This window comes from Stenella coeruleoalba, assembly GCF_951394435.1.
Source record: "Stenella coeruleoalba genome assembly, chromosome: X".
In the NCBI taxonomy this organism is placed as follows: domain Eukaryota; kingdom Metazoa; phylum Chordata; class Mammalia; order Artiodactyla; family Delphinidae; genus Stenella; species Stenella coeruleoalba.
The window spans coordinates 90,951,355-90,978,777 of NC_137152.1; the positions used below are offsets into that span (position 1 = coordinate 90,951,355).

Below are 27,423 nucleotides of genomic sequence, written 5' to 3' on the forward strand. Positions count from 1 at the left end.
GGGGCCTATGGTTCCGGGAAGACACTTCTTTGTTGTAGTTCAAAGCAATGACTATATGTGGGTTGAGCTCAACTGGGGGGGGGGGCGGTGAGGATAAAGAAAAACTAATATCTCGTCCTGTTCTTTCACCCTGTTCCAGGCTTCTGAGGTTCCTTGGTAGTGCCTTACGAACCTCCCTAGTGCCCTACAGGCAAGTCCGATATACCAGTCAGTACATTTTAATCAAGTGCCTGCTAAATACTCTTAAGACACCCAAAAGTGATGCAAATAAAAGGAGTGAGGTTGCACAAGGGTCATGTTTATTTATTGAACTAAGCATCTTCCAAGTAGTCTTGGATTTTGGCCCCATAACAGCCCGTGAAATAGGTATTATTACTCTCCACCCCCTTTTCACAGAGAAGGAAATGTGAAGCTCAGCGAGGTTAAATGCCATGCCAAGGGCTTATAGCGACAAGGTGACAGAGCTGTGATTCAGACCCTGATCTGTATAACTCCACACCCTGTGCTCTTATCCACTATGCTGATATGATTCATTTATCTAGTCCACTTTCCCCCTTTTTCAAGTGGGTAATTTACTGCATTTTATAGAAAGAAGAACTGAGGACCAGAAAGTATAAATGACTTGCTTAGGATGGCGTGGTGGTGGTAGTGGCGATGGTAGGCGTAAAGAGCAGAGGGAGAAGCTAGAAAACACACTTCCTTCCTTATACTGCATGTTTTTTCTACCTACCACATTCTTTCTAGTTCAGAAGATAAGATACTTCTCATTCTGGAAAATAATTGAAGAACTAGAAAAAGCAGTCTGTCATTAATTGTGTGATATTGAATTTCTGGATTCTGTGGTACAGACAAATCAAACGATAGAGCCATTTTCTTTCCCAATGGACATTGAAGACCATTAGTCATACTTAGCCTGCCAGCAGGCTTTGAGTGGGGAGTACATTGCATCCCTGTGGGATCTTCCAGGGAGATGGAGGAGACCAAAGAATATATACACTTTGACCAGGGAACTGGGCTAGAGAATCCAGCTGCCATAAAAAAGAAGCTTGCTATAGCATTACTAAGTTGCTTCTGAGACACTTTGGGGGGGGGGGGTATGAGAAGAGATGCAGAACTAATTGGTATTTTCCAAGATTTAACTGAGTGATGGTGGCAGTACTGAACAACCTTGGGAGTTCCTTGGCCTTGAAGCAGATTGGCTTCCTATTCTCAACAGGACTTCCCCTAGATACCATTGTGCAATGAACTCCCTCCCGTCATTGGATCAAGGTGACTAATCAGAGGGATGGGGCTAGTCTCTTGCTTCCAAGAAACTAAATTTTACTTTTGCCTGATATAGACAGTCTATTTACATGCAAGAATTTGCTGTTTTCTTGGCAGACTATGGACTATTAAGCATTAGCATTCCTTACAACCCCAGGGATTACTGTAAATCCTCAGAGAATTTTGTTACATTGGATAAGTCCTAAAGCTCCTGGTTATTTTCACCCCCTCTCAATAATTTACTGTAAAAGAATCCTCATGAAGTAGTCTTTTTTGTTTGTTTGTTTTCCCACAAAAGTGGTCATAGCCCAGAGGTTTTATACAGTTGTAACCATCTCTTTCTTTTCAGCCATTGCCCACACCACACTCCTGGAGGCCTGTCACCAGATTTTCATGCCTCCCTCCCCATCAAAACCATATGCCTACACTACCGAACGTAAAATCGATAGCTAGTGGGAAGCAGCCGCATAGCACAGGGAGATCAGCTCGGTGCCTTGTGACCACCTAGAGGGGTGGGAGGGAGGGAGACTCAAGAGGGAAGAGATATGGGAACATATGTGTATGTATAACTGATTCACTTTGATATAAAGCAGAAACTAGCACACCATTGTAAAGCAATTATACTCCAATAAAGATGTAAAAAAAAAAACCATATGCCTGCTCCATTGGGTTTTTTTTGATGACTTTTAAAAAAAAAATTATTGGAATATAGTTGACTTATGCCTACCCCAGTGTTGAGAAGCAGGCAGAACTGAGGAATAAGGACTGAGCTGATGAGGAGTGGTTTAGTCAGCATCTAAGGATGCTTAAAGCTCTTTGCTCATTTCCTGAGATTTTCAGGGCCAGAAATCAGTCCTGTAGTGTGATGGCTCTGGAAAGCACGGGGGTTCTGGAGTCAATTAGTTCTAGGTTGATATCGTATCTCTGTCACTCACTAGCCAGGTGATCTTCAGCAACTCTGTTTTCATACTTATAAAGTGAGGATAACAACTCATTTGTTGCAGCTGTCTATTTTTCCGACCTCATGGCCATTCACCTAGGTCTTTCCTCCTACTTGCTAAGCTATTCTGTCATTTTTGAGCTTTGCCCATTATATTTGACTTTGCCCTGTGATATCCATAGGGTATAGATTGTTGTAATCTAGGCTTCAATTCATGACTGTGCAGACCCTCTCTTTGTTTTGTTTGTGGAATGAAAACTCCATGAGGGCAAGGGCTGCGATTATTTGTGCTTACTATCATATTTCCAGTACCTAGGACCATATCTAGCACATAGCAGGTGATAAATAAAATTTGTGGGATGAGTGAATGAATGCATAAACTCCCCGGTCCCGGTGCCCAGATCAGCCCCATTGCCATAAGGCTGCACACAGCCTGATGTAAGGAGTGGTTTCATCCTACAGGAACAGGTCCTGTTCGGGCACTATCCAGTGAGCAGGGCTACTTACTCGCTTTGCCCTGGATAGTACCTACAAATTTCATTTGGTTCATTCAGGGCTGATACTGAGTCACCCTGTACTGAAGGGGTTAATAGGACTATACAGGCCTATTTAAGTTTAACTTAGAACCTGATAAGGATGACAAAAATGATTAGTTGGCCGAAGTGACCTCCCAATGAGGAAAGAATCAAAAGTATTTTACTAAAAATTGAATTATACAAACACATACTCCCAAACCAAATAATATAGCAGGGTTTTGGAACCAATAACCAGTCTCTTGTCTCTAGGGTATTGATGAAACCATTAGACAGGAATTCATGGTTCATGCTCTGAGCTGCATTCATCATCCTGTTCTTAAGTCATCAACTGAGGACTTCAGTATCCTTTAATAGTCCAAGCCAGTATGCACCAAACTGGCTACTTCTTCACATTAGGCCTGATAAGCTAACTGTGGAGAGTTCACAGGGTCTACACATGCTCAGAGTTCAGCCTTGTGAAGCTTACACTCCCTTTACTGCAATTGTAGTGTGTCAGCCCTCTCTTTTCTTAACTGCCAATTGCACATTATAGGCAAAAGCTGTGGGTACAGCTCCTGTACTTGGGAACACTTTCTTCTCTAGCTATTAAAAACTGGTTACAAAATGTAGGTGTCCTGGAAAGAGTTATATAAACCATCTTGACTGGGTGAAAAGGAAATGTACTTCCAGGTGGTGTGTTACCTAAAAAAGTATCCCCCGGTTTCTTGGGGGGAGGGGAATTCAGTGGTTGCTTCCTGTGTTACATTATAAATACATCTGGCTGCAACGAAGCTAGAAGTAGTCTATTTCCTGTTGCAGTGAGGATACAGTGGGGTCATGTCTGTTTCCTTTTTATGACTCAGAGGGCAGCCTGAAACTACAGGAAAAGTGAGGTAATGGCAGATGCAAACTAAGTGAGCTAAAGGCTGAAAGGAATATATGATTGAGGTTACTCTTAGTAAAGAGTAACTGAGATTTAGCCAAGGCCTAAACAGTAATTAAGGCAAGGCCAGAGTCTATCCAGGACGTCAGGCTAGATAAGGCCTAGCTGGGGCTTAAGTTCAGTTAACTTATAGCCATGGCCTAGTCCTAGTTACACCTAACAAGAGTGTAGCCAGGTTCAAAGCCCAGTTAAGGCTAAACTAGGGCTAAGCCTATTTAAGGGCTAGTAAGCCCAGTTAAGAGGCAGCCAGGGCCAGAGCCTGCTTATGGCCTAGTTGCTCAGTTAAACTCTAGATAACCCAGATGAGGCCTAGCCTAAACATAGTTAAGGTCTAGTCAGTCTAGTTAAGGTGTAGTCAGGGCCTAAGTGTAGTTAAGTACTAGCAAGGACATAGTTAGGCCTGCCCAGAGCCTAAGCATAGCTAGACTTGTCAGAACCTTATTAAGGTGGAGCCAAGACGTAAGCCTAGTTAAAAGCTGGTTATCTTGGTTAAGGCCTCATCAGGGTATTGTTAAAGTGTAAAGAGTGCCATAGCCTACCTTAGGTCAAGTCAGAGCCCAGTAAAGGTCTAGATAGGGCCAAAGCCTAAATAAGTCGCTGTCATAGTCTAGTGAAGTCGTAATAGGAGGATAAAAAAAATTTAGTCCTAGTCAGAGCTTAGTTAAGACTTAGGCAGGGCCTAAGCCTAGTTAAAATGTAATTGAAGCCTAGTAGGTCAAGTCAGAACCTCAGCCTAGTTAAGTGTTACAACTCCGTTACACCTAGCCATGGCCTAAGCCTAAGCTTATGTTTGGTCAGAGCCCAGTTAGGCCCTAAACCTAATTAAGTTCTAGTCACAAATCAGCTGAGGTAGAATCCAGAGCGTAAGCTTATTAAAACCTATTCAAAGCAGAGTTAACGCTTAGCCACAGTCTTATTAGGGTACAGCCAGGCTCTAAACCCAGTTAACTAACCAAAATTGTTAAAATCTCCTCAGAGCATGTTAAGGAATAGCCTTGGGCCTAGCCTACCTTTTGTGTCCACTGAGATTTATCAATTGTAAACTGAGGCTCCTGCATTACAAATGCAGGGTATTCTCTCTCTCTCTCTCTCTTTTTTTTTTTTGCAGTACGCGGGCTTCTCACTGTTGTGGCCTCTCCCGTTGCGGAGCACAGGCTCTGGACGCGCAGGCTCAGCGGCCACGGCTCACGGGCCCAGCCGCTCCGCGGCACGTGGGATCCTCCCGGACCGGGGCACGAACCCGTGTCCCCTGCATCGGCAGGCGGACTCCCAACCACTGCGCCACCAGGGAAGCCCTGGCCTAAGCATTTTAAAGCCCAGTTATTCAGAAGCCAGGTAGGGGCTAAATCCACTTCAGTTTTAGTCAGAAACTGGGTGAGGTAGAATCCAGTGCCTAAGCTATATAAAGCCTAGTTACTCAGCTGAGGGGGACTTCCAGGAAGATGGCGGACGAGTAAGACGCGGAGATCACCTTCCTCCCCACAGATACACCAGAAATACATCTACACGTGGAACAACTCCTACAGAACACCTACTGGACGCTGGCAGAAGACCTCAGACCTCCCAAAAGGCAAGAAAACCCCCAGGTACCTGGGTAGGGCAAAAGAAAAAACTGAGACAAAAGAATAGGGACGGAACCAGCACCAGTGGGAGGGAGCTGTGAAGGAGGAAAGGTTTACACACACTAGGAAGCCCCTTCGCGGGTGGAGACTGCGGGTGGCGGAGGGGGGGCAGCTTCGGCGCCGCGGAGGAGAGCGCAGCAACAGGAGTGCAGACGGCAAAGCGGAGAGATTTCCGCACAGAGGATCAGGGCCGACCGGCACTCACCAGCCCGAGAGGCGTGTCTGCTCGCCCGCCGGGGTGGGCGGGGCTGGGAGCTGAGGCTCGGGCTTCGGTCGGAGCGCAGGGAGACACCTGGGGTTGGCGGCGTGAACGCAGCCTGCAGGAGATTAGTGCGCCACGGCTAGCCGGGAGGGAGTCCAGGGAAAAGTCTGGACCTGCCGAAGAGGTAAGAGACTTTTTCTTCCCTCTTTGATTCCTGGGGCGCGAGGAGAGGGGATTAAGCGCGCTGCTTAAAGGAGCTCTAGAGACGGGCGCGAGCCGCGGCTAAAAGCGCGGACCCCAGAGATGGGCGTGAGACGCTAAGGCTGCTGCTGCTGCCACCCTGTGTGCGAGCACAGGTCACTATCCACACCCCCCTTGTGGGGAGCCTGTACAGCCCGCCACTGCCAGGGTCCCGGGATCCAGGGACAACTTCCCCGGGAGAACACACGGCGCGCCTCAGGCTGGTGCAACGTCACGCCGGCCTCTGCCGCCGCAGGCCCACCCCGCACTCCGTGCCCCTCCCCCCCCCCCCCGCACTCCGTGCCCCTCCCCCCCCCCCCCCACCGCCTGAGTGAGCCAGAGTCCCAGAAGCAGCTGCTCCTTTAACCCCGTCCTGTCCGAGCGAACAACAGATGCCCTCTGGCGACCTACACGCAGAGGCGGGGCCAAATCCAAAGCTGAGCCCCTGGGAGCTGTGAAAACAAAGAAGAGAAGGGAAATCTCTCCCAGCAACCTCAGAAGCAGCGGATTAAAGCTCCACAGTCAACTTGATGTACCCTGCATCTGTGGAATACATGAATAGACAACGAATCATCCCAAATTGAGGAGGTGGACTTTGAGAGCAAGATTTATGATTTTTTCCCCTTTTCCTCTTTTTGTGAGTGTGTATGTGTATGCTTCTGTGTGAGATTTTGTCTGTATACCTTTGCTTCCACCATTTTTCCTAGGGTTCTATCCGTCCGTTTTTTTTCTTAATAATTATTTTTTATTTTAATAACTTTATTATATTTTATCTTACTTTATTTTACTTTATCTTCTTTCTTTCTTTTTTTCTTCATTCCCTCCTTCCTTCCTTCCTTCCTCCCTTCCTCCCTTCCTCCCTCCCTCCCTCCCTCCCTCCCTCCCTCCCTCCTTTCTTCCTTTCTTTCTTTCTTTCTTTCTTTCTTTCTTTCTTCTTTCTTTCTTTCTTTCTTTCTTTCTTTCTACTTCTACTAATGCTTTCTTTCTACTTTATCTCCCTTTTATTCTGAGCCATGTGGATGAAAGGCTCTTGGTGCTGCAGTCAGGAGTCAGTGCTGTGCCTCTGAGGTGGGAGAGATAACTTCAGGACACTGGTCCACAAGAGACCTCCCAGCTCCACATAATATCAAATGGCAAAAATCTCCCAGAGATCTCCATCTCAACACCAGCACCCAGCTTCACTCAACGACCAGCAAGCTACAGTGCTGGACATCCTATGCCAAACAACTAGCAAGACAGGAACACAACCCCACCCATTAGCAGAGAGGCTGCCTAAAATCATAAGTACACAGACACCCCAAAACACACCACCAGACGTGGACCTGCCCCCCAGAAAGACAAGATCCAGCCTCATCCACCAGGACACAGGCACTAGTCCCCTCCACCAGAAAGCCTACACAACCCACTGAACCAACATTAGCCACTGGGGACAGACACCAAAAACAACAGGAACTACGAACCTGCAGCCTGCAAAAAGGAGACCCCAAACGCAGTAAGATAAGCAAAATGAGAAGACAGAAAAACACACAGCAGATGAAGGAGCAAGATAAAAACCCATCAGACCTAACAAATGAAGAGGAAATAGGCAGTCTACCTGAAAAAGAATTCAGAATAATGATAGTAAGGGTGATCCAAAATCTTGGAAATAGAATGGACAAAATGCAAGAAACATTTAACAAGGACCTAGAAGAACTAAAGATGAAACAAACAATGAAGAACAACACAATAAATGAAATGAAAAATACTCTAGATGGGATCAATAGCAGAATAACTGAGGCAGAAGAATGGGTAAGTGACCTGGAAGATAAAATAGTGGAAATAACTACTGCAGAGCAGAATAAAGAAAAAAGAATGAAAAGAACTGAGGACAGTCTCAGAGACCTCTGGGACAACATTAAATGCCCCAACATTCGAATTATGGGGGTTCCAGAAGAAGAAGAGAAAAAGAAAGGGACTGAGAAAATATTTGAAGAGATTATAGTTGAAAACTTCCCTAATATGGGAAAGGAAATAGTTAATCAAGTCCAGGAAGCACAGAGAGTCCCATACAGGATAAATCCAAGGAGAAATACGCCAAGACACATATTAATCAAACTGTCAAAAATTAAATACAAAGAAAACATATTAAAAGCACCAAGGGAAAAACAGCAAATAACACACAAGGGAATCCCCATAAGGTTAACAGCTGATCTTTCAGCAGAAACTCTGCAAGCCAGAAGGGACTGGCAGGACATATTGAAAGTGATGAAGGAGAAAAACCTACAACCAAGATTACTCTACCGAGCAAGGATCTCATTCAGATTTGATGGAGAAATTAAAACCTTTACAGACAAGCAAAAGCTGAGAGAGTTCAGCACCACCAAACCAGCTTTACAACAACTGCTAAAGGAACTTCTCTAGGCAAGAAACACAAGGAGAAGGAAAAGACCTACAATAACAAACCCAAAACAATTAAGAAAATGGGAATAGGAACATACATATCGATAATTACCTTAAATGTAAATGGATTAAATGCTCCCACCAAAAGACACAGATTGGCTGAATGGATACAAAAACAAGACCCATATATTTGCTGTCTACAAGAGACCCACTTCAGACCTAGAGACACATACAGACTGAAAGTAAGGGGATGGAAAAAGATATTTCATGCAAATGGAAACCAAAAGAAAGCTGGAGTAGCAACTCTCATATCAGACAAAATAGGCTTTAAAGACTATTAGAAGAGACAAAGAAGGAAACTACATAATGATCAAGGGATCGATCCAAGAAGAAGATATAACAATTGTAAATATTTATGGACCCCACATAGGGGCACCTCAATACATAAGGCAAATACTAACAGCCATAAAAGGGGAAATCGACAGTAACACATTCACAGTAGGGGACTTTAACACCCTACTTTCACCAATGGACAGATCATCCAAAATGAAAATAAATAAGGAAACACAAGCTTTAAATGATACATTAAACATGTATATGTATAACTGATTCACTTTGTTATAAAGCAGAAACTAACACACCATTGTAAAGCAATTATACTCCAATAAAGATGTAAAAAAATAAATAAAGACTCCAAGAAAGTATAATTGGAAAATAAATGCATAATAAATGTCAATTAAAACTAATTAATTATAAAAATAAAAAGCAAGGAAAAAAACCCTAGTTATTCAGAAGCCAGGTAGGGGCTAAATCCACTTCAGTCAGAAACTGGCTGAGGTAGAATCCAGGGCCTAAGCATTTTAAAGCCTAGTTATTCAGAAGCCAGGTAGAGCCTAAATGTAAAGTTTTAGTCAGAAACTAACTGAGGTGCAAATTAGGGCCTAAGTATTTTAAAGCCTAGTTTTTTAGAAGCAAGGTAGGGCTTAAATATAGTTAAGTTTTAGAAACTTACTGGGGTACAAATCAGGGCCTATGCTTATTAGAACCTAGTCAGATCTAAGTTTTAGCCAGAGTTTTGTCAAGTTATAGCCAGGGCCTAAACCCATTTAAAACTTAGCCAGCATGGTTAAAATCTGTTGAGAGTATGTTTAGGACTAGCCATGGCCTAAGCCTAGCTTATGTTTAGTCAGAGCCGTTAGGGCCTAAATCCACCTAAGTTTTAGTCAGAAACAGCTGAGGTAGAATCCAGAGCCTAAGCATTTTAAAGCCTAGTCAGAGCTGAGTTAAGGCTTAGCCAGAGTCTTTTTAAAATACAGCCAGGCCCTAAACCCAGTTAAGGTAATCAACATGGTGAAGATCGCCTCAGAGTATGTTAAGGACTAGCCATGGCCCAAACCTAGTTTACGTGTAGTCAGAGCCCAGTTAGGGCCTAAATCTACTTAAGTTTTCGTCAGAAACTAGTCAGGGGTAGAATCCAGGGCCTAAGCATGTTAGAGCCTAGTCAGAGCCGAGTTAAGGTTTAGCCAGAGTCTTGTCAAGCTATAGCCAAGGCCTAAGCTTACTTAAGGCTTATTCATCCTAGTTAAAGTTTAGCCAGTCCAGTTAAGGTCTAATCAGGCATAAGCTTAGTTAAGTCCTAGTCACAGCCTATTTAGCCTACTCAGGGACTAAGCCTAGTTTACATCTATTCAGAGACTATTTAAGGCCTAGCTGGGACCTAAGTCTAGAGGAGGCATAATCAGAGTCACATTTAAGGTGTAGCAAGGGCCTGAGCCTTTTTAAAGCCTATTTAGCCCAGTTAAGTCCCATAAGGGGCTAAACTTAGTTATGTCCTAGTTAGAGTGTAATTACAGCTTAACCAGGGGTAAGCCTAGCTAATGCCTAGTCAGAGTATAGCTGAGGCTAAGCCAGGGCCTAAGTCTAGTTAAGGCCTAGTCTTCCCAGTTAAGGCCTATTCAGGCCCTTGACTTTGTTAAGGGCTAATCGAGACTTAGGGTAACCAACTCTTTCCAATTTGCCCAAGATTTTCCATATTTAGTGCTGAAAGTGCTAGGCCCTGGAAAATCCTTTGGTCCCTGGCAAACCAGATTGGTTGGTCACTCTAGTCAAGACTTTTTAAAGAAAACTTTTCTTTGCCTTGGAGTTTATAGTTTATAAAGCATTATTTCAACAGTATTTGATTATTGCAGCATCCATTTGAGATAGGTGTCATCATCATCCCCATTATATAGACGAATAAACTCAGGTTTAGAGAGAATAAGTGCCTTCCTCAATGGCATATAGTGAATAAGTATCAGGGGTAGAGTTTATATCTATGTTTGAATTCACAAGCCATGCTCCTATTTTTTAAACTAAACAGGCATCTCCCCATAATTAAACATTGTCTAAATCAGAAAAGTAATACTTGCTTAAGAAATTATCATCATCCTATTTTCAGATCAGGAAAGTGAGTCACAGTGAGTCACAGTGAGCTTAAGCGACCTGCCCAAGGTAAGAAAACTTTTAAACTTGAACCCAGTTACTCTGCCTCCAAATCTCATATTTTTCCCCTTAAAAATAACCTCTTTTCTTCATCCTTCCTACTTCCCCAGTGTCAAATACTTCAGCACATGCCTGTGTGGCTGAGGTTGTATGTTTTCATGTTTCAGTGATGCTTGCGTCCATTTATTATCTGAAGTCCATCAAGCATTTGGTAAACTATGCTTGAGCGGATGCTTCTGTTTTCAGTCTGAGGTTTCTGTATTGATGGTTGCTGTTTCATTAGGGGTTGTTTGTTGAGCCTGGAAGCAAAGCCGACTTGGTAGTAGGGTCAAGCCTCAACCTCTTGATTTGCTGTGATCAAAGGAAAAGGGCACTGAAGACAAACTTGATCTACTTAGTAATTCTTGGAAGGGTTATGGGATACATACATCCCTGTCATAATGACATTCTGGGGACCAGGGAAAGAGACCAGGCCTCCCTCGCTGGTACCGTGTATTCACCTGCCAGAAGGCACTGAGGACTTGGCTTGCCTTTTCCTGGCTGTGCCATTTCTGTTGCCTCCTGTGAGCTTACCAGGGGTGACAGGCATCTCTGTTAAAAAGCCTGTATGTAAATATAGCTGTATCTTCCACTATGTTATCCTGAGGACAAAATAGTTGCCACCCCTGCAGAATGTAGCAGCTTCTGGATTGGATGCCAATGGTAGCAGTATGCCAAGCATGAAGTATCCTGTTTCTCTCCTGCCAAGTAAACACCAGCTTCCTCTTCAGTGGTACATTTAAAGGGACAGTCTGCACTCTTCTTGTGCGGCAACGGCAGCGGGGGAGAGCTTTCGCCATGGGCAGTCAGCGGCTTAGATGGTGGCGCAGTGGAAGCGGCCACCAGGATGCACCTTCCGTGGCAGATGCCATCTTAGACTGTAATTTCCCCCTTTGTGCGGTTAAGTTGCTTTGGAGAACTATTTGGTTTAGTGTGGAATGCAAGAGGAAGGCAGAGCTGGTTAGGAAGAAACAAATGATTTATTCCACTGAGCAGCTGGTATAGTCAAATGTTGCTTTCTTTCTTGGAGAGAGCACCATTTGGAAATGGAATCATTTTCTCTGACATTCACATGGCTATTCCCCACATAAACTCAGGTCTTTAGATAACTTCACGTGTTTGTATTCCCATGAGCAGGTGCAACACATTCAGCTTCAAGGCACTGGGTTAATGGCAGAAGCAAGGCGTGTCTCTGTCCTAACAAAAAATCTGGAAGGCCTTTCCTCAAGGACTGCGGGCTTTGCAGTAGAATGTTGGCAGCTCTGGGAAGAATGCACAGAACTAGGTTCCAGGTTCTACCACATTCCAGCTGTGTGATTTTGGGTAGATCTTTTTGCCTTTCTAGATGTTAATTTTCCTAAATGTAGAATGGAGATAGTAAACTCTGGGTTGCCCTACCCATGTTATGTGGTAATTGTGAAGATCAGATGAGATACAATGTGAAAACACTAAAGTATAAAACACTATAAAAAAGTAAGGAGTTATTAGTCCTGTTATTCGTTCAACAAATATTTATTGAGTACCTACTACATGCCAGACACTCTTCTTACCCTTGAACAAAATAGAGATCACTGCTTTCATGGAGCTTACCTTCTAGAGAGGGGAGACATAAAATAAATAATAATCATAATAAACAAGTAAACCATATCATATGTACATAAGGTGATAAGTTCCAAGAAAATTGAAAAAGTAGAGCCGAATAAGGAAGCCTAGGAGTGCCAGGTTGGGAGGGGGAGGTTCAGTTTTTGAAACTGTGCTAAGTGTAGCTCTCATTGAAAAGGTGAGATGTAAGAAAGGGTTTGAAGTTGGTGAGGGATTTAGCCATCCAGATATCTGAGTAAAGAACATTCCGGGCAGAAGGAATTGCCAGTGCAAAGCACCTAAAGAGGAAATGTGCCTGGTGAGTTTGGGGAATGACAGAGGCCAGGGTGGCTGGAATGGACGGAGGGAGAGAGAAGTAGAAGATGAAGTTGCAGATTATATCACGGGGTGCCATGTAGGCCGTTATAAGGATCTAGGTTTTACTCTGAAGGAAATGCAGAGACAGTACAGGAGGAGTGACATGATCTGACTCACAGTCTAAAGGGATCACTCTGGCTGTTGTATTGAGAAGAGACTGGAGTGAGGCAAAGAGAATCCTGTTAGGAGGCTGTTGAAATAATCAAAGTGACAGGTGGATGATGGTGGCTCACAATGACAGGTTGTTAGATTTTGGATATATTCTGAAGGCAGAGCCAACAGGGTATCCTGGTGGATTGGGTGTGGATTGTGGGAAAAAGAAAAGAGTCAAAGATAAACTCAAGCTTGTATAGCCTGAGTAGTTAGAAGGACAGAGTTGCTATCTCCTTCAGATGGAGAAGGCTATAGGTGGAGTAGGTTTTAGAGGGAAGACCAAGGACCCAGTTTTGGAAATATTGAGTTTTAGATAACAGAAATCATTGTGAAGGCACTTAGATACACAAGTATGAGACTCTGGAGAAGGGTCTGAGCTAGCTAAATAAATTTGGGATTCATTGGTAGATAGGTGTTATTTACAGCCTGTATGAAATCATCAAGGAAGCGACTATAGACCAAAAAGAAGAGGACTTGGAGAGTGGTCATGTCAGATGCTGCCTATAGGACAAGCAAGATGAGAACTGGGAATTAACCACTGAATTTAGTAGTGTGGAAGTCACTGGCAACTTTGACAAGGGTAGTTAGGTGGAGTGGCCATTATATTTAATTAAATGTATGTTTGGGCTTCCCTGGTGGCACAGTGGTTGAGAGTCTGCCTGCCGATGCAGGGGACACGGGTTCGTGCCCGGGTCCGGGAAGATCCCACATGCCGCAGAGCTTCTGGGCCCGTGAGCCATGGCCGCTGGGCCTGCGCGTCCAGAGCCCGTGCTCCGCAACGAGAGAGGCCACAACAGTGAGAGGCCCGCGTACCGCCAAAAAAAAACCCAAAAAAACCCCACAAACCCACAAAAACAAACCGTATGTTTTAGAGCAGAAATATTTAACCTGGTAAATCAGTTAACCTGGTATATCAGTCACAAGAGATGAGAGATTTTGTTCTTGTTGAGCAAAACTGCCTTGAGAATCCCTTGCCTCTAGGTAATACTAAAAAGGAAACCCTGTAAGGAATCCTATCAGGACAACTCCATCCAGTCCTTTGCTTGAGCAGCATGCTGGTCTGCTATTGGGAGGGCTCTCGCCAGAGGACAGGGCTGTGGCCCTGGTGTGCTTTTCTTTTTTTTTTTTTTTTTTTTTTTTTTTTTGCGGTATGGCGGGCCTCTCACAGCTGTGGCCTCTCCCATTGCGGAGCACAGGCTCCAGACGCACAGGTTCAGCGGCCATGGCTCACGGGCCCAGCCGCTCTGCGGCATGTGGGATCTTCCCGGACCGGGGCACGAACCCGTGTTCCCTGCATCAGCAGGCGGACTCTCAATCACTGAGCCACCAGGGAAGCCCCCAGTCTGGTGTGCTTGTCTGAGTGTTAAGCATATAGGGGATGGGGTTCGCTCTTTACCCATGCTTAAAATGCTAACTGTTGGCCTCTTTATGAACCTTGAGAGGTAAAAGAATGAAGTCTTCAGAGGGAGAGGAAACAATAAATTCATGCCCAAGGGCAAAGCATTTTTCTTTTTGGGATATTAGGAAAGATTTTTTTCTACCTCACTTCCTCCAATTTATTCTGATTATGTTTATCTCAGAGGTCAAAAATGGAGAAGTTTGAAAACAGGAGACCAAGTACTCTTGTCTTATTTTTAATTTTCATAGGTCAGCATATGGTCTTAAGGTGATTTGAATGTTCGTTTAGGTTTTTGGTATCTTTTCTTTTTAACTAGAACGTTCTAACTGTAGGTACGCTCTGAGAACAATAGTATTTAGGGATGAGGACAATGAAATGGTTATCCTCAAGGGGGCCTGTGGCCTGCAATCCACTTGGTAAGCCACCCACCACAGCTGTATTGTGTTCTTGTTGACACCTTAACACTGCTTCATATTCTGCTGGTGATTTGGAACTCCCCAGAGCGTCACTAGGCAGACCACAGTGTAAGGGAGAGCACAGAGGGCTGAGAGGCTGAAGAATCAGATTCTTACTCTTGCTCTGCTACTAACCAGATATGTAATCTTGGCACATCTCTTACCCTCTTTGGTTCTTCACTTCCTCAGCTGTAAAATAGGGATAATCCTTGCTCTGCGGGATTGTTATGGGATTAAATAAGTTAATGTATGTGAGGGTACTTGAGGATATAATTAGCAGAAGGAGGAAGCTATGAAACACTGGAATGAGCTACCAAGGGAGGTTATGGAATCTTATTTTGAGACCATTAAAAACAGAAGCAGTTTTCTTTTGGTGGATAAGCAGTAAGTGCATTTGCAGGCAGAAGGAAGAAATGTATGACTTCTGATCTTCTTTCCAGGTGGTAAAATAAATGAACTGGGTCTCTCCTGGCAAGCTGGCATTTGCCACGGAAACCGAGAGGAGGCCACTACTGGTGCTTTGTCTTGCTCTTGTCAAATTTCTGAGAGGTATTCTTGAAGCTCAGTACTAAATCTGGGCTAGGATGGTAAGGGATACAAAGTATACAATGGTATTTGTATGATGCTTCCTTTCTTACCCAAATGATGCACATAGGAAGAGCTGAGAATCTGGGCTGGTTCAGGTGAAGCCTTTCTAGACACGAGGTCATGGCCTTCATTATCTTGCCAATTACTTTCCAGGTACGGTTGATCCTTGAACAGTTCACTTATATGCGGATTTTTTCAATAGTATTATAAACACTACAGAACTACATGGGCTGTGGTTGGTTGAATCGCCATATGTGGAGGAACCACGGATGTGGAGGGCCACCTGTAAGTTATAGGTGGATTAACCCCCATGTTGTTCAAGGGTCAACGGGGGATGTTTCCAAGGAATAGCTGGTTAATGCTTTGAAAGATTCATTGCCATAATACCCAGTGGAGGGCCTTCTCCATGCAGCTTGCAATGTGTGGGAGGAATAACCAATGGGCAGCCTGAAGTGTAGTCAGTTTTCACCTGCCAGAGCTCAGAGCCAGAGTGAGCAAGGGCTTCAAAGGGGAGAGTGAAGTAGGCCAGGAAGATCCACTAATCCTCAAGGAGTCCCTACGTGACTGGTCTTACGTCTTCCGAAAGGGTTATGTGTGAATTAGAGCCACAAGACAGTCTTGCTCCCTCACATCTTTATCCAAGTGTATAGTCATGTTGGTTCTAACCATGAGATGACATATCTCTGGTACTTCCTTCCAGTTTCTGTAATGCCTGCAGTTGTCTCACCCTGACTGCCCCCTCCACCTTCCAGGGATCCCTAGTCAGTACCCAGGATGCACCACACACTGTCTCCTGGATCCCAGAATTTTCTCCAGAACAATTATATTAGCTAGCATTTATGAAGAACTTACTATATACCAGGCACCATTCTAAACTCGTTGCATGTGTTAACTCACGTAATTCTCACAACTTTTATTATCTTCATTTTACAGATGAGGAAACTGAGGCAGAGTAGTTTAGCAAACGTCTAGTTAGTAAGTGAAAAATTTATAATTCAAATACAGATCTGTTTGACTACAGATCCTACTATTACAACCACTAGCATCATTTTACCGTGTCTCCCAAAGAAAATATACAAACAAGCAAAAACAATTTTCTTTTTCCCTCTCAGAAAGCTGAGGGAAGACTCGGGAATAAAATCCCTTTTCCTTTTACCTCGAAGTTTTGTTTTTATTTCCCTTATATTAGACCTCACCTTCTGCACTGGTAATATTTAAAAGCCAAGAATCTTTCTAGAAGCATTACAGCTCTTTTCAGGCTCTCTGGGAGCCTGTGGGTTTCTCATAACAGCCGAGATTCAGGGACAAGCCGGTGCAGAGTCCCACCAAGTCAAGATGGGGTTGCTGTCCTCATGTTTGAAGACTGAGGAAACTATTTGTCTGTCTAGGAAAATAACCAAGAGATATATTTTCAAAAGTGGCTGTTTTTCTCCAGTGACGAAGTTGTTTTTCTGAAGGGTAAGCAAGAATCTGTGATTCTCTCTGCAGCAGTGAACAACTTTGGAGGAGGAAGAAAGTAATTCAGTAGAATCTGATCTAAATTGACCATAAGGACATTTCCTACCCTCCATTTTTTCAGTTTCTGTTTTGAATTTTTCATATATTTTCAAGAAGGGGCCATGTTTAGCTCTTCAGCCACACAATTCTTTCCTTTCTTTCTTGATAAATTAAATATGGTTCATGGGGATTTTAAATGTCAGATCCTATAACAGGCAAATGCCTTATTGCACACAGTTTTAAAAATTTTTTTTTAACGTAAAGGATGGTAGCTTTTATTTTTCTTTAAAAAAAAAGAGTTTAAAGGGTGGATCCTGTTGCTTTGTTCATTGTAGCCACTCAGAGAGCTCCTGCTATGTCAAAATTATAAAATTTGCCCTTTGGGAACAAGGCCCTCTTGATGTTTCCTCAGGGGTGGGGAGGGCAATGAGAAGTAGCGTCTGGGGGGTGTTTTTATTTATTTATTTAATATCTTTATTGTAGTATAATTACCTTACAGTATTGTTGGGGGTGTTTTAAAAAAAAACCTGTGTTGAATGCATGTATCCAAATGGTACTGCAGCATTAGAAATGGGGCATTGTTAAAAAATTTACTGTTTGTAAATAGGAAGCTGGCACCTATACTCACCAAAGGCACATTTTAATCTCTCCCATATAACTGCCTCTCTTCCCGTTGGATATGAACTAATTTACCTTGCCTGATGTGGAGAAACTTATCAACTATAAACATAGACCCAGAGGATTTGGATTCCTTTGCTCCTTTTCCACCCTACTGTTAGACACTTATTGCCAGTTTGCCAGCTACGAGCATCACAAAATAGCAGGGTAGGACTGTCTGCTAAAAGAAAACTGGTGGCTTTTGATTAGTTGTGCTGACAAAAATGTTATAAGAGTGAGATTAATAAAAGTCTACGGGGTTAAAGATTCTAGTTATCAGATAGACAGCATGGCCTCTGCCCCAGCCGTCTTTCTGAGCTACTTATAAGATGTGGCTTATCTCATCTTCTGTCAATTTACAACTGCATCCAGCTACAAGGGTCTCTTGCTTTACTTAGCTCTGCCATGAAGTAGGCCAAGGACCCTTCTCTGTACCTTCAGACTTCATTCCATTTCCATTCTGTGATGACCAGCTTGCTGAACCCTGACAAGACTCTCATCACTGTCTTGCTGTCCTTACTGGTTTTATAGGAAGGAAACCCCAAATTAAAAAAAGAACAATTTTTTGAGCTATAGCATACATAAGGTGAAATACATCAATTTTGAGGGTACAGCTGAATGCTTTAAAAAAAACATACGTAATTATATTGACAGAATATTTCCAGCACCCCAGAAGGCTTCCTCACATTTCTTCCCAGTCAATAACCACCCGCCCCCCACAAGAGGTAACTACTACATTCACCTTTGTTCTACAGATACATTTGCCTGATCTTAAATTTCACATAAATGGAATTATATGGTATGTACTTTTAGGCATCTGGTTTCTTTCAACATTCTCGTACGTGTATTTTTGTGGACATTTGTAATCTTTTATTTTATATACTTAGGAGTAGAATGACAAGGCCATTCAATAGAGGTATGTTTAGTTTTAGTAGATACTGCCTAACAGTTCCAAGGAAGTTGTACCAGTTAACACTTTCACCAATAATGTATGAGAGTTCCAGTTGCTCCATGTTCTTCTCAGTGCTTGGTATTGTCAGTTTTTTTTCTGTTTTTTCAATTTTAGCTATTCTGGTGGGGTTTTGTGTGTAATTTGCATTTTCCTCATGAGCAATAATGATGAAACTCTATTCATATGTTTGTAGGCCACTTGAAAGTTCTCATCTGTGAAGTGCTATTCGATTCTTTGTTCTATTTTTAAAAATTGGACTGTTTTTTTTCTTATTGATTTGAAAGAGTTTAAAATATATGTATATATTAGATACAAGTCCTTTGTTAAATATATGTACTGTGAATATTTTCTCCCAATCTGTAGTTGGCCTTTTCACCCTCTTAAGGTGTCTTTTGATAAATTGAAACTCTTAATTTTAATGAAATCCAATTTATCAATCTTTTTTCATAGTTAATGCTTTTGTGTTGAATAAGAAATCTTTAACTACTGAAGGTCCCGAAGATATTTGCCAATGGTTTGATTTAGAAGATTTACTGTTTTACCTTTCATGTTTAGGTCTATGGTCCATTTCAAATTATTATCATCATTATTATTATTATTATTATTATTATTATAATAATATCCAGTGTGAGGTAAGCATCATGGTTCCACTGATTTATTTGTTTGTTCTTGTGTCAGTACCATGCTGTTGTATAACTGTAGCTGCATAGCTAGCCTTGATATCTGGTAGTATATGTCCTCCAATTTTGTTCTTCCTTAAGATGTTTTGGCTATACTAAGCCCTTTATATATCCTTATACATTTTAGAATCACTTTGCCTAAAATGCCCTTTGGGGATGGTTTTGAGCTTATTAATTCATTAGCCTCCCCATGTCTTCTCAACTTCAAAATTGTTTGAGGGAGAGACCAGTAGTGTATTTGTGGCAGTCTCCCTCCCTCTAGTGAGAATTTGTCTCCAAAGTACCGCGAGGCTTGGGAGACTCCACTCAGACTTTTCCACGCATGTGCTAGGCTAGAACTCAGCTAACTTCAGGTGAGGAAAATTAGCCCTGCATTTCAGGCTTCTCAAATTTCCAATCCATTATGCTAGCCTCAACCTTTATGCAGATTTCTCATTTTCCTCTGTAGACTCCCTCTGCCTTGGTGCCAAACCTCATCTTCAATTTGTGCCCAGAATTAGCAAATGTCTCAGTGAAGAAAAGAAGTCTGTGATTATCAGCATTCTTACAAAAGACTTCACTCTCTGAAATTTTAGTTCATCTTGTCCTTGTTTCCACAGATCGCAGATATCTTTAAAACCTATTAATTGTGTAGTTGATCATTTTGTTGTTGTTTTTTAGTTGTGACAGGAGCATTCACATCCCATTTGAAAGCGAAAGTCCAGTAAACATTTGATAGGCATAACCTTGACCCTCTCATCCATCTTGGCTCTATCACAGGTGAGTAGTTTATGAGGGGGCCAATTCAGTAGGTCAGGGGAAGGGCAGGTAAAATGGACACAACATTCCTGTCACAGATGATGGAGATTGCTGAGGGGACTGAGCTGGCTCTCTCCATCCCTCTGCTTTGGGACTCACAGTCAACTTGGAATTCAGCCAGTTTCCAGGGATGGGAAATGAGATTAACATTTTGAGTTCTATTCCTGCTTAGAATGCGATGTCAGCTCTGGCCTGAATAAGGCAAATTTTCCTCCTATAGGCACCTGAATTTGTGCCCTCTGGCACAGGACTTTAGGAATCATACCTGGGCTGACTTCCAATTCTGTGTCTTCACTTACCATGTGGCGGTGGGCAATTTATTTAATTTCTCTGTTCCTCAGTTTTTTTCATCTGTAATGTCACAGGGTTATCAAGTAGATTAAATGTTCTAATATTAAAAAAGAAAGTACCCGAAGTGTAATAGATCTTCGATAAATGTGAACATTTATTAGAATACTTAGGCCATGTCATCTCATCTGATATATAGTTTTTGAGGCTGGGGATCATGCTTGGTCACCTTTTGGGGGTGAGTAAAATTTACATACAGCGGGATGCACAAATATTAAGAGTACCATTCAGTGAGTTTTGAAAAATGCGTAATCTTGTATAAACCTGAATCACCTCAGAAAGTTCTCTTAGCCTCTTCCAGTCAGTTTCCACTCCCCTAGATGCAATTGCTATTTGGATTTTTCCACCGTAGATCATTTTGCATTTTCTAGAATTGCATAGGAATAGAATAGTACAATATATATTCTTTTGTGTCTGGCTTCTTTCATTAAGTACAATGTTTTTGATATCCATCCATGTTGTTATCCCTATCAGTAGTGGCTTTCTTTTTATTGCTGATTAGTATCATATTGTATGAATATATCACAGTTTGTTTATCCATTCTCCTTTTGATTGACATCTGGGCTCTTTCCACTTTTTTTGGCTATTATGCATGAAGCTGCTATAACCATTCTTATAAAAATCTTTCTGTGAGCTTTCATTTCTCTTGGGTAAATGCCTCAGAGTAGAATTGCCGGGACTGGATAGGTGCTTGCCTGGTTTTATAAGAAACTGCCAGACGTTTTCAAAGAGGTTGTATCATTTTATACTCCCATAAGCATGTGTGAGAATTCTGGTTCCTCTACCTCTTTGTCAACCTTTGATGTTGTCAGTCTTTAATTTTAACCAGTCCAGTGAGTGTATTGTGGTATCTCATTGTGATGTTAATTTGCATTTCCCTGATGACTAATGATATTGAATATGTTTTCATGTGTTTATTAGCTATTTATTTTTCTTCCTTTGTGAAATGTTTGTTCAACTCTTTTGCCCATTTTTAATTGGTTTGTTTGTCTTTTTATTATTGAGTTGTAGGAGCTCTTTATATATTCTGGTTACAAGTTCTTTGTCAGATATATTTTTTGTGAGTATTTTCTCTGTCTGTGCATTGCCTGCTCATTTTATTAACCATGTGTTTTGATGAATTGTTTTATCTTTGTACCCCCTGCTATCCATGAATATTTTGTTTTTGTTTTTGTTTTGTTTTTGTGTGTGTGTGGTACGCGGGCCTCTCACTGTTGTGGCCTCTCCCGTTGCGGAGCACAGGCTCTGGACGCGCAGGCTCAGCGGCCATGGCTCACGGGCCTAGCTACTCCGAGGCATGTGGGATCTTCCCGGACCGGGACACGAACCCATGTCCCCTGCATCGGCAGGCGGACTCTCAACCACTGCCCTATGCATGAATATTTGGAAAAGCCCTATGCATGAACATTTGACACAATAATATTTACTGAATGAAAGAGTTAAAAGTTGTTCCTCCCTCCCTTCTTCCCTTCCTTTCTTTCTTTAACAATACTTACCAGTTACCTACTATGCAGCAGCCTTTCTTCTATGCCTTGGATATACGGCAGAAAACAAAACAGACACGCTTCCTAATCTCATGGAACTTCATTTTAGTCTATATATATGTGGGGTGGGGTGACAGAAAAACAAATGAATAAACAAGAAAATATGAGGTGATCATAGGTGCTATAATGTAAAAATGCGCTGTATGCAAAACGAGAAAGGGATGATTAAGAGGCTTTTTCAGGTTGGAGGGTCTGAAATCTGAGGAGATGATATTTAAGCTGAGACCAGAATGACAAGAAGCCATTTTTTTTTTTCTGGGGGAAAGGGATTCTAGGCAGAAGGAACAGCTAATAAAAGGGTCCTTAAGGTGAGTTGGGGCTAGGTGCAAACTATCCAAAATACACCTTTAAGCAAACAACTTAGGTTCAGGGTTTGGTTGCTTTGGAAATTATCGTAACTGGAATAAGCTGATGCTATACTCTTACTATTTCCTAGCACTGCAGTACTCGCTAATTTCTCAACACCCTCCCTGCCCTCGCCCCATCCCCAGCTCCTAGGTTCCAAGATGCTTTGAAGATAGGAATTGTGGATTAGCTAACACAGTGGTCAACAGGGTTAAGGCTAGGTCAGGAATGTTTTTTTCCCATCAAAGGTGACCAAGAGATAGAAAAAATAAACCAAGGGTTGCATAAATAATAGATAACTACATTTGTCTTTATAAGATAGCAACATATGAAGTGTTCTACCTCTCCGCTTTTTACATTTAGATTGTGTCTTGTAAAACTCTGTAAATACATCTATTTGATTAATGGACTATAATTTGTTTCTAAATTTTGGCCAGCTTAGGGAGAGATGGAAGAAAAGATGATGGGAAGGGGTAGTGTAAGATGAAGATACAGAGAGAATGAAATAGAATGAAACACATAGGTGAATAAATGGAGGTGTATTGACAAAGAAGATTAATAACAGAGTCCTAGAGGGAGGTAGAGAAGCTGAGAAAAGAAACTGGGTGAAAGGGAAGCCAGAAGTTAAATAGGTTTTGTGTGAGTATGTTCCTATTACCCTCTTGTGCCCTTGGGCTACGGGCACTGTAGTAGTTTATTGCTTCCTTTGAAAAGTTTGATGGTGCTCTCTACTACTATTCAACACACACCTTACTTCTGTGTCTTTCTTCTGATGAGCTGATTCACGCTCTACATTAATGCCAAATTCCTCTCATGATTTTTTACCATTATTTCCTTCCACTAGATTGCTTTTTCTCTAATCAAAAACAGAGATCCTGTGAGTTAATGAACTGCCACGCATCTAGTACCGATTCTCCCATATTTCAGATGGAAGTTGCCTCCAGCCAAAATCATGCCTTCTGGTTATTATGGTTAGGACCCTTATCATCAGGGCAAACCCCATGTCTACTGTCAGGATTTGGGGCGAAAAAAAAAAAAGTGAGGTTCTGATAGGACTTATGCTAGGTGAAGATAGTATATAACTGAGTGGGTCAAACCATACCCTGTGGAAACTAGCAAGCTCCATGTGAAAATCGCAGACCATCTGGCGGATGATTTGCTCTACTCCAGTAAAGGCCTAAGGAGTACAAGTCGCTGTGGTAAAGCTTGTGGCTTGCTGGGCCCCACTCTGGTCAGAACTGCTGGAAACAGGGCAAAGATAGATTTGGCAGTATCCTAAAAGAGGGAGGTGGATGGTTGCTTCCTAGTACTCTCCACTGGGAAAAACTTGACTGAGGCTGGAGAGAGGAAACCAGCTCAATTTGCAGGACTGCTAGCTAGAAATTTAATGTGTATATATGCCCAAGAAAACAACTGGCCAAAAGAACATAGCTACACTAATCAGCTGTGGACTTGAGATATATATTCTAATAAACAGAAAATTACAGGATTACAGAATTACAGAAAATTACAGAAATTTACTGCAGGAAAAAACAATCTGGTGAAGGGAGATATGAAAAGAAATCAATGAAAGAAATTTAGCAATTCATGTAGGACATGTACCAGCTCATCAGAATGCAAAGACAGAATAATCTATTTAGAATAAGAGAGGAGACAATCCTGACCCCCGCCAAAACTAATACAGACTCTGCAGTCTTGGGAACTCCAAGTCTCAACTCAGGTCCCTTTTCAGTTCAATTTAAGGTTGCAGATTGGGCATGTGAAAGCTCAGGGCATGTGGACATGAATATTCTAGGTAAGCAGAGGAGAAAGAGTGGACAAAAAAAACTATGAATCAAAGAAATGAGTAAGCAATATGAGCTATGCTGAATTACTAAAATCTTGAAGCCTCAACAAACTCATTTTTAAGGGGAATGGGGGATGGTAAACCAGACAAATGTGATAGGCAGATTATATTGGGCCATTCTCTAGATTTTTAAACAAGGAATATTACCTTAAAGAGGTATAAACTTAGGAATAGGGCTTGTAGAGCACTCAGACATACAGATGAGAATAGTATGACCATGGTTTTAGACAAATTTAGGAGAAATAGCTGCTAGATATGGAATATTGGCAGTGATAGGAAATGACCAAAGAACTAATTTTATAACAGAAGTTATATAAAATTTGGGAAAAGACAGAGAATGTGGGACTTTCATTTATTTACCATAAATTCCCCAGACTGTAGGGGCAATCGGAAACTTTAATGAATGAATTATTAAAAACACAGAAAGAACTTAGCAGCACCAGATATAAATGGAAATGAGGTGAAGGTACTAATAAAACAGGATTAATTGAAAGACTCTGAGTGTATGTATCCTCCTCAATAGAGATGTTCAAGAAAGATAGACAAACTACCTATGCTCACTTTGTTCTCAAATCCCATAAGAGGTAAAGACCATGAGAAGTGTAAAGGGGACTATGAGTAGTAGAGCCTCATAAGGCCATCAAAAAACGAGGAGTAGGACTTCCCCGGTGGCGCAGTGGTTGAGAGTCCACCTGCCGATGCAGGGGATGCGGGTTCGTGCCCCGGTCCCGGAGGATCCCACATGCTGCGGAGCAGCTGGGCCTGTGAGCCATGGCCGCTGAGCCTGCGCGTCCGGAGCCTGTGCTCCGCAACGGGAGAGGCCACAACAGTGAGAGGCCCGCGTACTGAAAAAAAAAAAAAAAAAGAAAGAAAAAAAAAAAAGAAAAAAACGAGGAGCAATAGCTAGGGGTACATTTTCAACGTTATCCTATAGCCAGAAACTGTATGATGGAGAAAGGCTCAAGGATACTAACTTTATATTTCTCTTTTCTATTATTAGATCTGCTTTTCTGTTTTCTCTTGGCTGTGGCAATCTGTCTGATGGTCGTTATAATAGCAGTTCACTACCAACACAAACGAGAACCACATGTAAATTTTGTGGAAGGTTCACCAAATTTATCAAAAGGTACTGTAGGACCACTGGCCTCATTCTGTACTTGATCATCATCATCATATCAACAGCCTCATTTCTCAACCAAACCAACCACAGAACCATTGCCAGCTCCATAGGATCCATTGTCACCAAGAGCCCATTTACTACAACTTTTAGTAATATTTTATCTACTGAGGAAAGCACAGAGGAATGGAGTCTGTGTCGACCCCTGTACTAGTTGGTGGACTTGTTGACTGTGTAGCCCAGTTAGTTAGAATAGCTGAAGAGCTTCTACGGTTGATTTCACAAGAACCAGTTCCTTGTGAAGAGCAAGATGACAGAGCAGAACAGATAGAAACAGATGCACCTCTTTCCGAGGAAGCTTCACTACCAGACCTTGCTGATCTCCCAGACTTAGAATCGATACTTACACAAAGAGAAGACGAAGACTTAACCTTTGATACAGATCAACCTATGTTAGACACAGAATTATATGAAGAAGCACTCTCTAGTATTAACAATGACTTAAGTAGATAAAACCTCATTTGCCTCCACCAGCATGTGAAAACTGATCATTTCTCTGTGTCAAATATATTCTAATTTTTCGGGATGTTAGCAATAACAGTTTTTCTCCAAGTTTTGCCCAGGTTCATTACAAATCTATTATAGAACAAGCACTATTTGATTGGCTTCTGGCAGAGGCTGGTCTCTTTTCTTCTTTGTATTTATTTATACGAAAAGCTCTGACTTTAGCAGTAGGGTTCTTTCTTTACCTGTACTTGTTCTCCTGTTAGGATTCCTGATAATAGGAGCAAACACTAGCAAAGAAAAGAAACTCCTTACCTAACAATAGAGTGAAGACCTGATGAACTCTATCACATCTTGGGACTCAATTTCACCGTTCTACAATGAGTGGAAACTAAAAGGGGAATATCCTCCAGGATGGCAGTATAGTGAATACAGTCACATTAATAGGACAATATTGGGGCACTTTTACTTGAAAAGATAGAACTACTTACTAGGCCTTTCGGACAGAATGTGTCAGCCAAAGGATGCTGTAGTAGACTGGGGGAAATAATTCTAAAAATCAGCCATCTACCAGATAATAAAACTGCAGAAAGCTTTACAGATAACTTTTGCCTGGGAGAAACCTTTGAAAAAGCTGAGGCCAGGAAGTTCCAATACAGGACTGTTCCCTCAAATGCTGACCCATATCACAACTACTCTGCAACATTGTTGCTCAAATGGAAATGGCAAGTTACACCAAATAACAACCGGAGAGAAGTACTAGTACTAGAAGGGCTAGACAAAGCCCTAACAAGGACTATTTGCCTATGGAAAGGTCAAACACTTATGGCATAGGCTTAGAGATGATGGTCCACAAGTAGAAGCAGATAAAGTACACCTTCTTGGGTATAACTGCATTTATAAAGAATAGCTGATAGGCTTATTATAAGGGAAACTGCTTCAACCTTGACAGAAATCTTTACTACTGAGAAATGGGAGCAATAATGATTTTAAACAAAATGTGGACTGGTTATACCCACAGTAATTCTACAGCTACCAGAGGGGGGAAATGCAATAGTTGGAAGACCCCCATATCAAAACAGAGAGGGACTAAATACACATTCAGGAAATTCACTGATCATACTAATTGCATGCCATAGGGTACCCTTACTTCCATTTGGAAGAATAGCTACCTTTCATACAAGCCTGTGGACATTACGGTCCTTCTTCCTAGAGAATGGCCTTTGCATCTTACAATATGGGCAACAACTAGGTAAAGACATAGAAGTATACCATTAGACAAAGTGATATATGAAAATTGTGAAGAAATGACATGTAGAAGTCAATCCACATTCGTGGGAAACCAGATTATACCAACTTACATAGAGTCCTAAAGTATATTATAGTCAAAGGGATTAAAAAGACTTTTAATACAGGTGGATTCAGAGCTAACCAACATGACAGATGCTGCATCTAATACTAAGTGAGCTCTGCATACACAGATTATTAGCTACTTTTAAAGGTAAATGGGGAAAATTATAGACTGTATAACCAGGTCTTATTTGGATGAGCAGTAGCAGGAGAAACATAAGTCAGTTTTGCCACTGAATTTCAGGATAAGTTTATTTAACAAATTTAAGAAAGAGATAGCTAATAGCCAAGGCATGGAAGCAACCTAAATGTCCATCGACAGATGAATGAATAAAGAAGATGTGGTGGGAGGGGGATGAGGGAGGGAAGGACTAGGAGTTTGGGATTAGTATATGTAAACTATTACATATAGGATGGATAAACAACAAGGTCCTACTGTATAGCACAGGGAACAGAGAAGTATATTCAGTATCTTGTAATGACCTGTAATGAAAAAGAATATATATGTATTACTGAATCAGTTTGCTGTACACCAGAAACTAACACAACATTGTAAAGCAACTATACTTCAATAAAAGTTAAAAAAAGATTGCTGTATCAAGAAAAG

General features: G+C 41.9%; 2 protein-coding genes across 2 annotated transcripts in view; one reads left to right on the forward strand and one right to left on the reverse strand.

Moving 5' to 3' along the window:
- Positions 1-27,423, reverse strand: part of TRPC5 (transient receptor potential cation channel subfamily C member 5) — a gene marked incomplete at both ends in the record, with an annotated part of 134,173 nt that overhangs the window by 70,233 nt on the left and 36,517 nt on the right. The window lies entirely within an intron of this gene.
- TRPC5OS (TRPC5 opposite strand) lies at positions 5,329-27,177 on the forward strand. The gene is made up of 4 exons (XM_079910293.1): positions 5,329-5,669; positions 10,542-10,594; positions 19,625-19,723; positions 24,846-27,177. Exon 4 carries the CDS (start codon positions 25,149-25,151, stop codon positions 25,473-25,475), a length of 327 nt encoding a protein of 108 aa, XP_079766419.1. The 5' UTR covers positions 5,329-5,669; positions 10,542-10,594; positions 19,625-19,723; positions 24,846-25,148; the 3' UTR covers positions 25,476-27,177.